The sequence below is a fragment of the Phyllobates terribilis genome, unplaced genomic scaffold (genome assembly GCF_046119375.1).
Source record: "Phyllobates terribilis strain yellow unplaced genomic scaffold, ASM4611937v1 Scaffold_12__6_contigs__length_324123572, whole genome shotgun sequence".
NCBI lineage: Eukaryota > Metazoa > Chordata > Amphibia > Anura > Dendrobatidae > Phyllobates > Phyllobates terribilis.
The window spans coordinates 21,242,030-21,257,794 of record NW_027362772.1 but is presented as its reverse complement, the minus strand read 5'-3'; the positions used below and the strand labels follow the sequence as shown (position 1 = coordinate 21,257,794).

General features: G+C 50.4%; 1 protein-coding gene across 1 annotated transcript; it reads left to right on the top strand.

Moving 5' to 3' along the window:
- Positions 1 to 301: 301 nt before the first annotated feature.
- On the top strand, positions 302 to 13,061 carry PSMC4 (proteasome 26S subunit, ATPase 4). The gene is made up of 11 exons (XM_073655684.1): positions 302 to 451; positions 7,018 to 7,116; positions 7,193 to 7,379; positions 8,716 to 8,862; positions 9,033 to 9,142; positions 9,227 to 9,320; positions 10,401 to 10,568; positions 10,642 to 10,718; positions 10,805 to 10,973; positions 11,270 to 11,325; positions 12,851 to 13,061. The coding sequence occupies exons 1-11, from the start codon at positions 410 to 412 to the stop codon at positions 12,962 to 12,964; spliced, it is 1,263 nt and encodes a 420-aa protein (XP_073511785.1). The 5' UTR covers positions 302 to 409; the 3' UTR covers positions 12,965 to 13,061.
- The last annotated feature ends 2,704 nt before the right edge of the window (positions 13,062 to 15,765 follow it).

Here is a 15,765-nt window from a genome sequence, read left to right as displayed (position 1 = left end):
TTGCTGCGGGTCAAACGTTACATAAGCGCACAGCATCAAACCCGCAGTGGCTCCTGATCGTCTGCACACACCCTTATTGGGTAGAGCGCCCCCAAGCTCAGGAGAGGGGCGGTCAGTACAGGTTCATGATGCCCCCTTTGTCTCTGCCCACAGTCTCAGGAAAGCCGCAAACGAATGAGAAATCCTTCACCTCCAAAATATCAGGAGAGCAGAGCAGGAAGGTGAGAAGCCCCGCCCCTCATTAGCATGCGCGACACTGATACATTGTAGCGGGAGATTCAGGCAGTGACGTCATCTGTGCAACGCCAGAGACACAACGTCACCTTCTAGCTCCGCCTTCTCTGAACGTCACCGCTGCGCCGGAAGTGGGAGGATTCAGTTTTCGGCGGTGACACAGGGAAACTGAAGAATGGAGGAGATCGGAGTGATCATAGAGAAGAGCGGCAGCCAGGTACCGGCCCTGGGCGGGAGACGTGTGCGGCCCGGCGGCCCCTGCGCGTGTGTGGGGGGAGACTCCCGGGGAAGAGGACACAGCTCCCTGCGAATCAGCTGTATGGCTCCCCCTATGTGCAGGGTGAAGATACAGCGTCCCCATGAATCAGCTGTGTGGCGACCCCCATGTATAGGATGAAGGTATAGGCTCCCCCCATGTATAGGATGAAAGTATAGTGCCCCCATAAATCAGCTGTATGCCCTCCATGTATAGGATGAAGGTATAGGCCCCCATAAATCAGCTGCATGGCGCCCCCCATGTATTGGATGAAGGTATAGCGCCCCCATAAATCAGCTGTTTGGCACCCCCCATGTATAGGATAAAGATATAGCGCCCCCCATGTGTAGGATGAAGGTATAGCGCCCCCATAAATCAGCTGTATGGCGCCCCCCATGTGTAGGATGAAGGTATAATGCCCCCATAAATCAGCTGTATGGCACCCCCCCCATGTATTGGATGAAGGTATAGCGCCCCCATAAATCAGCTGTTTGGCGCCCCCCCCATGTATAGGATAAAGATATAGCGCCCCCATTAATCAGCTATATGGCACCCCCCATGTGTAGGATGAAGGTATAGCGCCCCCATAAATCAGCTGTATGGCGCCCCCCATGTGTAGGATGAAGGTATAGCGCCCCCATAAATCAGCTGTATGGCGCCCCCCATGTGTAGGATGAAGGTATAGCGCCCCCATAAATCAGCTGTATGGCGCCCCCCATGTGTAGGATGAAGGTATAGCGCCCCCATAAATCAGCTGTATGGCGCCCCCCATGTGTAGGATGAAGGTATAATGCCCCCATAAATCAGCTGTATGGCGCCCCCCCCATGTATAGGATGAAGGTATAGCGCCCCCTTAAATCAGCTGCATGGCGCCCCCATGTATTGGATGAAGGTATAGCGCCCCTATAAATCAGCTGTTTGGCGCCCCCCATGTATAGGATAAAGATATAGCGCCCCCATAAATCAGCTGTATGGCGCCCCCATGTGTAGGATGAAGGTATAGTGCCCCCATAAATCAGCTGTATGGCGCCGCCCCCATAAATCAGCTGTTTGGCGCCCCCCATGTATAGGATAAAAATATAGCGCCCCCATTAATCAGCTATATGGTGCCCCCCATGTGTAGGATGAAGGTATAGCGCCCCCATAAATCAGCTGTATGGTGCCCCCCATGTGTAGGATGAAGGTATAATGCCCCCATAAATCAGCTGTATGGCGCCCCCCCCATGTATAGGATGAAAGTATAGCGCCCCCTTAAATCAGCTGCATGGTGCCTCCCATGTGTAGGATGAAGGTATAGCGCCCCTTAAATCAGCTGCATGGTGCCTCCCATGTGTAGGATGAAGGTATAGCGCCCCATAAATCAGCTGCATGGCGCCCCCATGTATTGGATGAAGGTATAGCGCCCCTATAAATCAGCTGTTTGGCGCCCCCCATGTATAGGATAAAGATATAGCGCCCCCATAAATCAGCTGTATGGCGCCCCCATGTGTAGGATGAAGGTATAGTGCCCCCATAAATCAGCTGTATGGCGCCGCCCCCATAAATCAGCTGTTTGGCGCCCCCCATGTATAGGATAAAGATATAGCGCCCCCATTAATCAGCTATATGGTGCCCCCCATGTGTAGGATGAAGGTATAGCGCCCCCATAAATCAGCTGTATGGTGCCTCCCATGTGTAGGATGAAGGTATAGTGCCCCCATAAATCAGCTGTATGGCCCCCCCCATGTATAGGATGAAGGTATAGCGCCCCCATAAATCAGCTGTTTGGCGCCCCCCATGTATAGGATAAAGGTATAGTGCCCCCATTAATCAGCTGTTTGGCGCCCCCCATGTATTGGGTGAAGGTATAGCGCCCCCATAAATCAGCTGTATGGCGCCCCCATAAATCAGCTGTATGGTGCCCCCCATGTGTAGGATGAAGGCATAGCGCCCCATAAATCAGCTTTATGGCGCCCCCCATGTATAGGATGAAGGTATAGCGCCCCCATAAATCAGCTGTACTGGGCCCCCCATATGTAGGATGAAGGTACAGCACCCCATAAATCAGCTGTACTGGGCCCCCCATGTGTAGGATGAAGTTATTGCGCCCCATAAATCAGCTGTATGGCGCCCCCCATGTATAGGATGAAGGTATAGCGCCCCCATAAATCAGCTGTACTGGGCCCGCCATGTATAGGATGAAGGTACAGCGCCCCATAAATCAGCTGTATGGTGCCCCCCATGTGTAGGATGAAGGCATAGCGCCCCATAAATCAGCTGTATGGCGCCTCCCATGTGTAGGATGAAGGCATAGCGCCCCATAAATCAGCTGTGTGGCGCCTCCCATGTGTAGGATGAAGGCATAGCGCCCCATAAATCAGCTGTGTGGCGCCCCCCATGTATAGGATGAAGGTATAGCGCCCCCATAAATCAGCTGTACTGGGCCCCCCATGTATAGGATGAAGGTACAGCGCCCCATAAATCAGCTGTATGGCGCCCCCCATGTGTAGGATGAAGGTATAGCACCCCCATAAATCAGCTGTATGGTGCCCCCCATGTGTAGGATGAAGGTACAGCGCCCCATAAATCAGCTGTATGGTGCCCCCCATGTGTAGGATGAAGGCATAGCGACCCATAAATCAGCTGTATGGCGCCTCCCATGTATAGGATGAAGGTACAGCGCCCCATAAATCAGCTGTATGGTGCCCCTCATGTGTAGGATGAAGGCATAGCGCCCCATAAATCAGCTGTATGGCGCCTCCCATGTATAGGATGAAGGTACAGCGCCCCATAAATCAGCTGTACTGGGCCCCCCATGCGTAGGATGAAGGTACAGCGCCCCATAAATCAGCTGTATGGCGCCCCCCCATGTATAGGATGAAGGTATAGCGCCCCCATAAATCAGCTGTACTGGGCCCCCCATGTGTAGGATGAAGGTATAGCGCCCCCATGAATCAGCTGTATGGCGCCCCCCATGTATAGGATTAAGGTATAGCGCCCCATAAATCAGCTGTATGGCGCCCCCCCATGTATAGGATGAAGGTATAGCGCCCCCATAAATCAGCTGTACTGGTCCCCCCATGTATAGGATGAAGGTACAGCACCCCATAAATCAGCTGTATGGTGCCCCCCATGTGTAGGATGAAGGCATAGCGCCCCATAAATCAGCTGTATGGCGCCTCCCATGTGTAGGATGAAGGCATAGCGCCCCATAAATCAGCTGTGTGGCGCCCCCCATGTATAGGATGAAGGTATAGCGCCCCCATAAATCAGCTGTACTGGGCCCCCCATGTATAGGATGAAGGTACAGCGCCCCATAAATCAGCTGTATGGCGCCCCCCATGTGTAGGATGAAGGTATAGCGCCCCCATAAATCAGCTGTATGGTGCCCCCCATGTGTAGGATGAAGGTACAGCGCCCCATAAATCAGCTGTATGGTGCCCCCCATGTGTAGGATGAAGGTACAGCGCCCCATAAATCAGCTGTATGGTGCCCCCCATGTGTAGGATGAAGGCATAGCGACCCATAAATCAGCTGTATGGCACCTCCCATGTATAGGATGAAGGTACAGCGCCCCATAAATCAGCTGTATGGTGCCCCTCATGTGTAGGATGAAGGCATAGCGCCCCATAAATCAGCTGTATGGCGCCTCCCATGTATAGGATGAAGGTACAGCGCCCCATAAATCAGCTGTACTGGGCCCCCCATGCGTAGGATGAAGGTACAGCGCCCCATAAATCAGCTGTATGGCGCCCCCCCATGTATAGGATGAAGGTATAGCGCCCCCATAAATCAGCTGTACTGGGCCCCCCATGTGTAGGATGAAGGTATAGCGCCCCCATGAATCAGCTGTATGGCGCCCCCCATGTATAGGATGAAGGTATAGCGCCCCATAAATCAGCTGTATGGCGCCCCCCCATGTATAGGATGAAGGTATAGCGCCCCCATAAATCAGCTGTATGGCGCATCCCCCATCTGTAGGATGCAGGTATAGCACCCCCCCATTTATAGGATAAAGGTATAGCACCCTAATAAATCATCTGCATGGCGCCCCCAATTTATAGTATGCAGGTATAACGGATGGCGGTTCCCAGTAAAGTCATAAATACACTGCCCCCAAAACATCTGTCCTGTGCCCCCTATGTACAGTACAGACCAAAAGTTTGGACACACCTTCTCATTTAAAGATTTTTCTGTATTTTCATGACTATAAAAATTGTACATTCACACTGAAGGCATCAAAACTATGAATTAACACATGTGGAATTATATACTTAACAAAAAAGTGTGAAACAACTGAAACTATGTCTTATATTCTAGGTTCTTCAAAGTAGCCACCTTTTGCTTTGATGACTGCTTTGCACACTCTTGGCATTCTCTTGATGAGCTTCAAGAGGTAGTCACCGGAAATGGTTTTCACTTCACAGGTCAGGTTTAATGAGTGGGATTTCTTGCCTTATAATTGGGGTTGGGACCATCAGTTGTGTTGTGCAGAAGTCTGGTGGATACACAGCTGATAGTCCTACTGAACAGACTGTTAGAATTTGTATTATGGCAAGAAAAAAGCAGCTAAGTAAAGAAAAACGAGTGGCCATCATTACTTTAAGAAATGAAGGTCAGTCAGTGCGAAAAATTGGGAAAACTTTGAAAGTGTCCCCAAGTGCAGTTGCAAAAACCATCAAGCGCTACAAAGAAACTGGCTCACATGAGGACCGCCCCAGGATAGGAAGACCAAGAGTCACCTCTGCTTCTGAGGATAAGTTTATCCGAGTCACCAGCCTCAGAAATCACAGGTTAACAGCAGCTCAGATTAGAGACCGGGTCAATGCCACACAGAGTTCTAGCAACAGACACATCTCTACATCAACTGTTAAGAGGAGACTTTGTGCAGCAGGCCTTCATGGTAAAATAGCTGCTAGGAAACCACAGCTAAGGACAGGCAACAAGCAGAAGAGACTTGTTTGGGCTAAAGAACACAAGGAATGGGCATTAGACCAGTGGAAATCTGTGCTTTGGTCTGATGAGTCCAAATTTGAGATCTTTGGTTCCAACCACCGTGTCTTTGTGCGACGCAGAAAAGGTGAACGGATGGACTCTACATACCTGGTTCCCACCGTGAAGCATGGAGGAGGAGGTGTGATGGTGTGGGGGTGCTTTGCTGGTGACACTGTTGGGGATTTATTTAAAATTGAAGGCATACTGAACCAGCATGGCTACCACAGCATCTTGCAGCGGCATGCTATTCCATCCGGTTTGCGTTTAGTTGGACCATCATTTATTTTTCAACAGGACAATGACCCCAAACACACCTCCAGGCTGTGTAAGGGCTATTTGACCAAGAAGGAGAGTGATGGGGGCTACGCCAGATGACCTGACCTCCACAGTCACCAGACCTGAACCCAATCGAGATGGTTTGGGGTGAGCTGGACCGCAGAGTGAAGGCAAAAGGGCCAACAAGTGCTAAGCATCTCTGGGAACTCCTTCAAGATTGTTGGAAGACCATTTCTGGTGACTACCTCTTGAAGATCATCAAGAGAATGCCAAGAGTGTGCAAAGCAGTCATCAAAGCAAAAGGTGGCTACTTTGAAGAACCTAGAATATAAGACATATTTTCAGTTGTTTCACACTTTTTTGTTAAGTATATAATTCCACATGTGTTAATTCATAGTTTTGATGCTTTCAGTGTGAATGTACAATTTTCATAGTCAAGAAAATACAGAAAAATCTTTAAATGAGAAGGTGTGTCCAAACTTTTGGTCTGTACTGTATACAATTAACACATAGGGACCCCCAAATATGGCATGAGGGTAGAGCGCCCCCATAAATTACCTGACTGTATGTTGCCCCCCCATGTATAGAATTAACGCTTGGTAACCCCCCCCCCCCCCCAAAAAAAAAAATATATATATCTGTGCGATGCCCACCCCCCATCCTATCCCCTCAAATCATCTGACTGTACAGTGTAGCTCAAAAATAGTGTTAAAACCTGGTGCCCCCCCAAGCTAGGGTTGAATCTATAGTGCTTCCCATATCAGCTGTGCAGGGGTCTCCCTGAATTATCCATATGGTGCCCTCCTCCTGGCATAAGGCGAATGTATGTGCCCCCCCAACATCAGCTGAGCCCCCATTACTTTCATGATCATACAGTGCAGGTGTAGGGTGCACCTTATCAGTCTCTGATGCCCCACCCAAAATCATCGGAAGGTGCAGTGCCCCCAGAAATCAGTGATCAGCCAGGTGCTCAGATTTATAAGGCAGCGTTCACACAGAGCTCGGGGGGGGGGGGGGGGGTCTCCACTGTTTCTCTGCAGACACTTGCAGTCATTATGATCGGACTCGCTCGTGATGCAGCCGTTTCCCCACAACATTCAGTGACCCCTGTATGTGAATGCTGCCAGGGATAAATATGTCCTGTCCCTTTAAATCAGCGGTTTGTGCTGATCTCTTTAAATATCATCCGCTGTGTGAGGTTCTGCCCCCTATACTCAGCTGAATCTGCAGCGCCCCCCCGCAGTGCAGTTCTCACGTTTCCGTTCCCCCTTCTCCAGGATGAAGCCCCCTCTCTGGTGTCCTCGCGTCCCGTCACCGCCCTCTCCTTTCTGGGCCCGGAGCCTGAAGATCTAGAGGATCTGTACAGCCGCTATAAGGTGAGCATCGGGGGGGAGATCCTCTTTATTGTGGCCACCCCCATGTCCCGCTGACGTTTTGTGGTTTTCTCTACAGAAGTTGCAGCAGGAGTTGGAGTTTCTGGAGGTTCAGGAGGAATATATCAAAGACGAGCAGAAGAACCTGAAGAAGGAGTTCCTGCACGCGCAGGAGGAGGTGAAGCGCATCCAGAGCATCCCGCTGGTCATCGGGCAGTTCCTGGAGGCCGTGGACCAGAACACTGCCATCGTCGGCTCCACCACAGGTACGGGGGAGAGGTGCAGTCATTGGCCTGCTGTCTATCTGGTTGCTGAGAACCATTTTCTAAGGAGCCTGAACTCTGAACTGATACATTGTAGCAGACGATCTGCAAAAGAGAGAGATTTGTGCTGCTGATATGTAGCAAACCCTCAGCTGTGGAGAATGTTACATGATGTCCCAGATGTGCTCAATCGGATTCAGGTCTGGGGAACGGGTGGGCCAGTCCATGGCTTCAATGCCTTCATCTTTTAGGAACTGCTGACACACTCCAGCCACATGAGGTCTGGCATTGTCCTGCATTAGGAGGAACCCAGGGCCAACCGCACCAGCATATGGTCTCACAAGGGGTCTGAGGATCTCATCTCGGTACCTAATGGCAGTCAGGCTACCTCTGGCGAGCATATGGAGGGCTGTGCGGCCCTCCAAAGAAATGCCACCCCACACCATTACTGACCCACAGCCAGACCGGTCATGCTGAAGGATGTTGCAGGCAGCAGATCGCTCTCCATGGCGTCTCCAGACTCTGTCACGTCTGTCACATGTGCTCAATGTGAACCTGCTTTCATCTGTGAAGAGCACATGGCGTCAGTGGCGACTTTGCCAATCCTGGTGTTCTGTGACAAATGCCAAGCGTCCTGCACGGTGTTGGGCTGTGAGCACAACCCCCATCTGTGGACGTCGGGCCCTCGTACCACCCTCATGGAGTCGGTTTCTGACGGTTTGATCAGACGCATGGATGTTAGTGGCCTGCTGGAGGTCATTTTGCAGGGCTCTGGCAGTGCTCCTCCTGTTCCTCCTTGCACAAAGGTGGAGGTAGCAGTCCTGTTGATGGGTTGTTGCCCTCCTACGGCCCCCTCCACGTCTCCTGATGTACTGGCCTGTCTCCTGGTATCTGCTCCATGCTCTGGACACTACGCTGACAGACACAGCAAACCTTCTTGTCACAGATGTGCCATCTGGGATGAGCCGCACTACCTGAACAACTTCTGTGGGTTGTAGACACCACCTCATGCTACTGTACCTCTAGGGGTGAGAGCAATGACAAAATGCAAAAGTCACCGAAACAACAACCAAAAAGGATGAGAACAAAGAAATGGTCTGTGGTCACCACCTCGAGAACTGCTCCTTTATAGGGGGTGTCCTGCTAATTGCCGATCATTTCTACCTGTCGTCTGTTCCATTTACACAACAGCAGGAGAAATGGATTCACAATCTGTTACTCCATAACTGGACAGGCTGATCTCACAGACATGAGATTGACTTTGGGAGACATTGTGTTAAGTGTTCCCTTTATTTCTAGGGTCTTGTACATCAAGGTTTTCTCTGTTGTTTCCCCCCAGGATCTAATTACTACGTGCGGATCCTGAGCACCATTGACCGGGAGCTGCTGAAGCCCAACGCGTCCGTCGCTCTTCACAAGCACAGCAATGCGCTGGTGGACGTGCTGCCCCCGGAGGCCGACAGCAGCATCATGATGCTCACGTCAGGTGATGGACCCTTATTTGTCCACACAGCGTCCCCTAAAGGCAGATCTTAAATACATCCATGTTCCAGACCCATCTCCATATGTGTGTTGTCCCTACACTGTGCAGGAGCTGTAGTGCTACTAATCCTGTGCTGTCTGATGCAGGACAATTAACTCTCTATTGTTCTACAGATCAGAAGCCAGATGTGCTGTACTCTGATATTGGGGGCATGGACATCCAGAAGCAGGAGGTGCGGGAGGCCGTGGAGCTGCCACTCACTCACTTTGAGCTTTATAAACAGGTGGGTTATAGGGTGCAGCGGCCCCGATACCTTGGGGAGTTTGTGGGGCGACAGTGACCCTGATTCTCTGTTTTCACATTACAGATTGGAATCGATCCTCCCCGGGGGGTCCTGATGTACGGGCCCCCAGGCTGTGGGAAGACCATGCTCGCCAAGGCCGTGGCCCATCACACGACAGGTAAGCGAGGTGGAATCGCTGTATAATGAATCCCTGCTTGATGATAGTGAATGGGAAGATTGAGCACTCAGGTCAGAGGTTGGATTTAATGGGCACATGTCCATTCGTCGGCCTCTGGTTCGGACAAAGACTGGCTACTGATTGTCCAGTGTTGGCACGAGCCGAAGAACCTTCTACTCGTCTGAAGAGGGCAACTGGGGCATTATTGAAATAAATCAGTCACCCCAACTCCATGACCCCCTTAACGTCCTGCTGCATCTACTCCCAATCTGTGACGTATGGAGGGCTCAGGCGGCAGCAACGGCCAGGGAGGGCTCAGGCGGCGGCCACGGCCAGGGAGGGCTCAGGCGGCGGCCGCGGCCAGGGAGGGCTCAGGCGGCGGCCGCGGCCAGGGAGGGCTCAGGTGGCGGCCGCGGCCAGGGAGGGCTCAGGCGGCGGCCGCGGCCAGGGAGGGCTCAGGCGGCGGCCGCGGCCAGGGAGGGCTCAGGCGGCGGCCGCGGCCAGGGAGGGCTCAGGCGGCGGCCGCGGCCAGGGAGGGCTCAGGCGGCGGCCGCGGCCAGGGAGGGCTCAGGCGGCGGCCGCGGCCAGGGAGGGCTCAGGCGGCGGCCGCGGCCAGGGAGGGCTCAGGCGGCGGCCGCGGCCAGGGAGGGCTCAGGCGGCGGCCGCGGCCAGGGAGGGCTCAGGCGGCGGCCGCGGCCAGGGAGGGCTCAGGCGGCGGCCGCGGCCAGGGGGGGCTCAGGCGGCGGCCGCGGCCAGGGGGGGCTCAGGCGGCGGCCGCGGCCAGGGGGGGCTCAGGCGGCGGCCGCGGCCAGGGGGGGCTCAGGCGGCGGCCGCGGCCAGGGGGGGCTCAGGCGGCGGCCAGGGGGGGCTCAGGCAGCGGCCAGGGGGGGCTCAGGCAGCGGCCAGGGGGGGCTCAGGCGGCGGCAGCGGCCAGGGAGGGCTCAGGCGGCGGCGGCAGCGGCCACGGAGGGCTCTTATGGCTGTTGTTTAACCATGTAATGGATAGCAGAAGTCAAGCTGTGACTCCATTCTCTAAGCATTAGTAGATTGGTTGCTCTGACTCCTTGCTCTTTCTCGCAGCGGCCTTCATCCGTGTGGTGGGTTCGGAGTTTGTACAGAAGTATCTGGGTGAGGGTCCCCGGATGGTGAGAGATGTCTTCCGGCTCGCCAAAGAGAATGCTCCGGCCATTATATTCATCGACGAGATCGACGCCATCGCCACTAAAAGATTTGACGCACAGACCGGAGGTAAGTGGGGAAAGGATGGCAGCTCTGCCAAGTTATGCATGGTGTTAGCTCATGGGTGTCCTTACTTTCGCAGCGGACCGAGAGGTGCAAAGGATCCTCCTGGAGCTGCTCAACCAGATGGACGGATTTGATCAGAACGTCAACGTGAAGGTAACAGCGGCGGCTCTTCAGGATTCGTCTCATTTCTCGCGGATTCTCCATTTCTCACGTCTCCTTCCCCCGCGGATCACTTACAGGTCATCATGGCCACTAACAGAGCGGACACCCTGGACCCCGCACTCCTGAGACCCGGGCGCCTTGACCGAAAGATCGAATTCCCTCTGCCGGATCGAAGACAGAAGCGTCTCATCTTCTCCACCATCACCAGCAAGATGAACCTGTCCGAGGAGGTGGACCTGGAGGATTGTATCCTTCTCAGCAGGGGATGGAAACCCTCGTGGGAAAGTTGGGTGACAACCGGTATGGCCGCCATCACCGCTCACGTTGTGGTCAATATCACATGAGATGGAGACAGACTCGTCTCTCGGAGACTCTGATGGCGGCTGTAGCGGTGGCCACACAACTTCTCATTTTACTCTTAAACGGATAATCAACTTTGTTCCACCTCCAATTGTGATCTAATGATTAAATACAACTTCTTCCCAAAAAAGTTGGACACCCCCTCCCTCCTTTAAGGTCGGATTCCTTAACCGAAGCCGCAGACGTCGCCCGTCCTGATAAGATCTCCGGAGCCGACATCAACTCCATCTGCCAAGAGGTAAGTGAGACCTGAACACACCGACGGCCTCTACGTCCCATTGTAGCCTCTAATCTCGCTCCATATCGGGCAGACGCCGGCTGTGTTACACATCCAGCATCTGCATCGATCACCATTTACACTCCACGGCATTTAAATGGCCCCCAACTCCTCCGCAGCAATTGTGGGGAGACACTGGGTTAATGATGGCAGCCAGGAACCCACTGAAGACCCCAATTACTGCCATCTCCATCATGGCAACTTTTTTTTTTTTTTTTCTTTTAATTTTAAGAATTTTTTTTGTTAATATTTAAATGGTTAAAAAAAAAAAAACTTCATAAATCGCAGTAGTCACACTGACCTAGAAAACCATTTTTACCGCAGGACGAACACCATAAAAATAACCCCTTCACCACCTTGCGATTTTACGTTTTCGTCTTTCCTCCCCGTCTTCCCAGAGACATAACTTTTTTTATTTTTCTGTCAATATGGCCGTGTGAGGGCTTGTTTTTTTGCAGAACAAGTTATACTTTTGAATGACACCTTTTGGTTTTACCATATAATGTACTGGAAAACAGGGAGAAAAAATTCAAGTGCAGTAAATTTGCAAAAATTAGTGAAATTCCACAATTGTTTTTTGGGATTTTTTTTATTTTCCATGTTCACTATATGATAAAACACACCTGTCCTAATGATTCTCCAGGTCAGTACGAGTTCACAGATGCCAGACATCTATAGGTTTATTTTTATTTAAGTGGTGAAAAAAATTCACAAATTTGTATGGAAAAAAAAAATGTTTTTGCGTTTGTCGCCATTTTCCAAGACCCATAGCGTCTCCTTTTTTCGGGATCTGGGGTCGGGTGAGGGCTTATTTTTTTGCGCCCTGATCTGACGTTTTTACTGATACCACTTTGGGGTAGATGCAATGTTTTGATCGCCTCTTATTGCTTTTTAATGCAATGTTGCGGGTACCGTAAAAAGATATTTCTGGCGTTTTTGATTTTCTTTCTCGTTGCATCATTTACCAATCCTGATTAATTTACTTTATATTTTGATCTGGCATTTCTGAACGCGGAGATACCAAATGTGTTTTTTATTTATTTTTTTTTATTATTTTCAATGGGGCAAAAGAGGTGATTTCAACTTTTGTGAGGGGTTCATATTTTTAAAAACCTTTTTTTTTTTTTTTTTTGTTATACTGTATTTAATAGTCCCCTTAGGGGACTTGAAACTGTGATTGTCTGAACACCTGTACTACAGATAGCAGGGCTTCAGCTCTGCTATGTATATCTAAAATCGTGATCTTCTATGAACGCCGGCCACAAGCCGTCGTTCACAGGAGATTCACATTGTCAGGCACGGGGGTCTTCTGCAGATGCCCAGCTTTCATGACAACCCATCGGCACCCACCGATCACATGACAGTGCTGCTGACGCGCTTCCGGCCATAACAAAAGAAGTAATAAATGGCTGCGGCAGGAAGGGCTTGCGGACCCTTGTATGGCGTCTGATTAATGCGCAAAGATGCTACTCTCGTGTGTCCGCAGGGCGGGATGCTCGCCGTACGGGAGAACCGGTACATCGTCTTGGCCAAGGACTTCGAGAAAGCGTACAAAACAGTCATCAAGAAGGACGAGCAGGAGCACGAGTTCTACAAGTAAAGTGCGGCCCGCCGGTCACATGACTGCCTGCCTGACCGGCCGGTCATTGTTTGTTTTTTTTCTTATGGACTATATGATGAATAAAAATCTTCGGTCAGTCTTTGCCTCACGTCTGTGTCTGACCCCCATCAGCTTTGTATTGGGGTCTCCGCCTCTTCTGATAGATGAGTATTGGCCTCTGGATCTGCCGGTATCACCGGACAGGTGTCTCCCGCAGTCTCATAGACAATGAATAGGGCATGAGCGGCCATCGCTCCCTTTATTAGGGGCTACTTCAGAGCCCCATATTTGGGATCAGTGACAATTTTAATGCGGAATAACCTGCTAAATTGGGACAAAGGGATCATGATATAATCAGTAAGGGTCCAACCCATCCTGAAAATGAAGGCACTGCACTAATGGTGTACATTCATGCCCCGTGCAGTGGTGGTCCCAGCCGCCACCCCATACACAGCTGCATCTAATGTGACCACCGCAAATTGGTCCCAAACTAATAGCAGAGGAGAATCTGATCCAAGGTCATGGCACGTCACTGATCAGACTCCTCTGCAGATCCTTGTTACGCTGCGTCCCGGCCGTCCTCTTATGTTCTCCTGTGCTCCACATCAACACTTAATGTGAAGCACGAGATGTGGTGCTGCCTCCGGGGTATTGTTGTAGCACCTGGAGCTCTGCAGTGCATTTCTTATACAGTATATACAGTCATCGCCAAAAGTGTTGGCGCCCTTGAAATTGTTCCAGAAAATAAAGTATTTCTCCCAGAACATTATCACAATTCCACATGTTTTGTTATACACAGGTTTATTTCCTTTGTGTGTATTGGAACTACACAAAATAACAAAAAAAAGGATAATTTGGACTTTTCACACAAAAGCCCCAAAAATGGTCCGGAAAATATTGTTCATACCCTCAGCTTAATATTTGGTTGCTCCCTTTGGAATAAATAACTGCAATCAATCACTTCCTATAACCATCAGCTTCTTCCACCTCTCAGCTGGGATCTTGGACTCTTCTTACAATCTGCTCCAGGTCTCCTATGTGAAGACGTCTTCTCCCAACAGCAATTGTAAGATCTCTCCACAAGGGATCAATGGGATTTAGATCCGGACTCATTGCCGCCACTTCAGGACTCTCCAGCGCTTTGTTTCCATCCATTTCTGGGGGCTTCTTGAAGTATGTTTGGGGTCATTGTCCTGCGGGAAGACCTAGGATGCAAACCCAGCTTTCTGACACTGGGCACTATATTTCCACCCAAAATCCTTTTGATAATCTTCAGATTTCATGATGCCTTGCACACAGTCACTGCATCCAGTGACAGAAGCAGCAAAACAACCCCAAAATATATGAAACCCTCCACCGTATTTGACTGTAGGTACTGTGTTCTTTCTTTTGTAGGCCTCATTCCATTTTCAGTAAACAGAATGATGTGCTTTACCACAAAGCTCCATCTTGGTCTCATCTGTCCACAAGACACTTTCCCAGAAGGATTTTGGATTACTCACGTACATTTTGGCAAGCCAGTCTAGCTTTAGGTCTCTGTGTCAGCAGTGGGGTCCTCCTGGGTCTCCTGCCATAGCATTTCATTTCATTCACATGTGGACGGATAGTTGGCGCTGACACTGATGCACCCTGAGCCTGCAGGACAGCTTGAATTTCTTTGGCACTTGATTGGGTCTGCTTATCCACCATCCGGACTATCCTGAATTTCAACATTTCATCAGTTTTTCTCTGCTATCCTCGTCCAGGGAGATTAGCTACAGTGCCATGGGTTGTATACTTCTTGATTATGTTGCGTACCACGGACAAATGAACATCAAGATCTCTGGAGATGGACTTGTAACCGTGAGATTGTTGATACTTTTCAACCATTTTGGTTCTCAATTCCTCAGACTGTTCTTCTCCTCTTTCTGTTCTCCATGCTTAGTGTGGCACACAGAGACACACAATGCAAAGATTGAGTCAACTTCTCCTCTTATCTGGTTTCATGTGTGATTTTCACATTGCCCACACCTGTTACTTGCCACAGGTGAGTCTGAACGAGCATCACATGCTGGAAACAAACTTGTTTATCCACAATTTTGGAAAGGTGCCAACAATTTCTGTCTGTCCCATTTTTGGGGTTTTGTGTGAAATTATGTCCAGTTTGCCTTTTTTTTTTCCTCCCTTTTTTGAGTTGTTCCAATACACACAAAGGAAATAAACCTGTGTGTAACAAACGTGTAATTGCAGTAATTTTCTGGGAGAAATACTTCATTTTCTGAAACAATTTCAAGGGTGCCAACACTTTCAACCATGACTGTGTGTGAGGTTATATATATATATATATATATACACTCTGCAACATAATTGCATAAATGGCAATTCCATAATCTATCCAGCGAGGCATGCCATCTTCCCGCAGGGCTCTACATCTGCAGCCATCACTTATCTGCTCCCTCTAAGAAAAGGAGAGGACTTCATAAATATCCTAGACATTAACTTTGGAGGGCGATGGAAAAAGTCCTCTGTTATCTGCTGCCGGCGTCCTCTTGTCCTTCACTCTGCCCTTCACTTATACAATGACGACTAATGAAGCCGCATCCTGATAAATGACAGCCCAAATATCTGACAATGTCTGAACACGGGCAGGCGAATGATAGGATTATATCACAGGGTCCGATATTGACAGTAAGGTGATGAAAACCTAAGCCATTTCTCCTCCCCCGGCCTCCTGACTGCATCATTCACTCTGAAAAACTGCTAAACAGATAGACTGAGATATAGTGAGAGGCACATACATCCATATTGTTTTCTCTACCTCC

Excerpts from the sequence above, each read along its gene's own strand:
- PSMC4 (XM_073655684.1), top strand. The coding sequence starts at position 410 with ATGGAGGAGATCGGAGTGATCATAGAGAAGAGCGGCAGCCAG. Across the intron at positions 452-7,017 it reads TAGAGAAGAGCGGCAGCCAG|GATGAAGCCCCCTCTCTGGT; the intron begins GTACCGGCCCTG and ends CCCCTTCTCCAG. Across the intron at positions 9,143-9,226 it reads ACTTTGAGCTTTATAAACAG|ATTGGAATCGATCCTCCCCG; the intron begins GTGGGTTATAGG and ends TTCACATTACAG.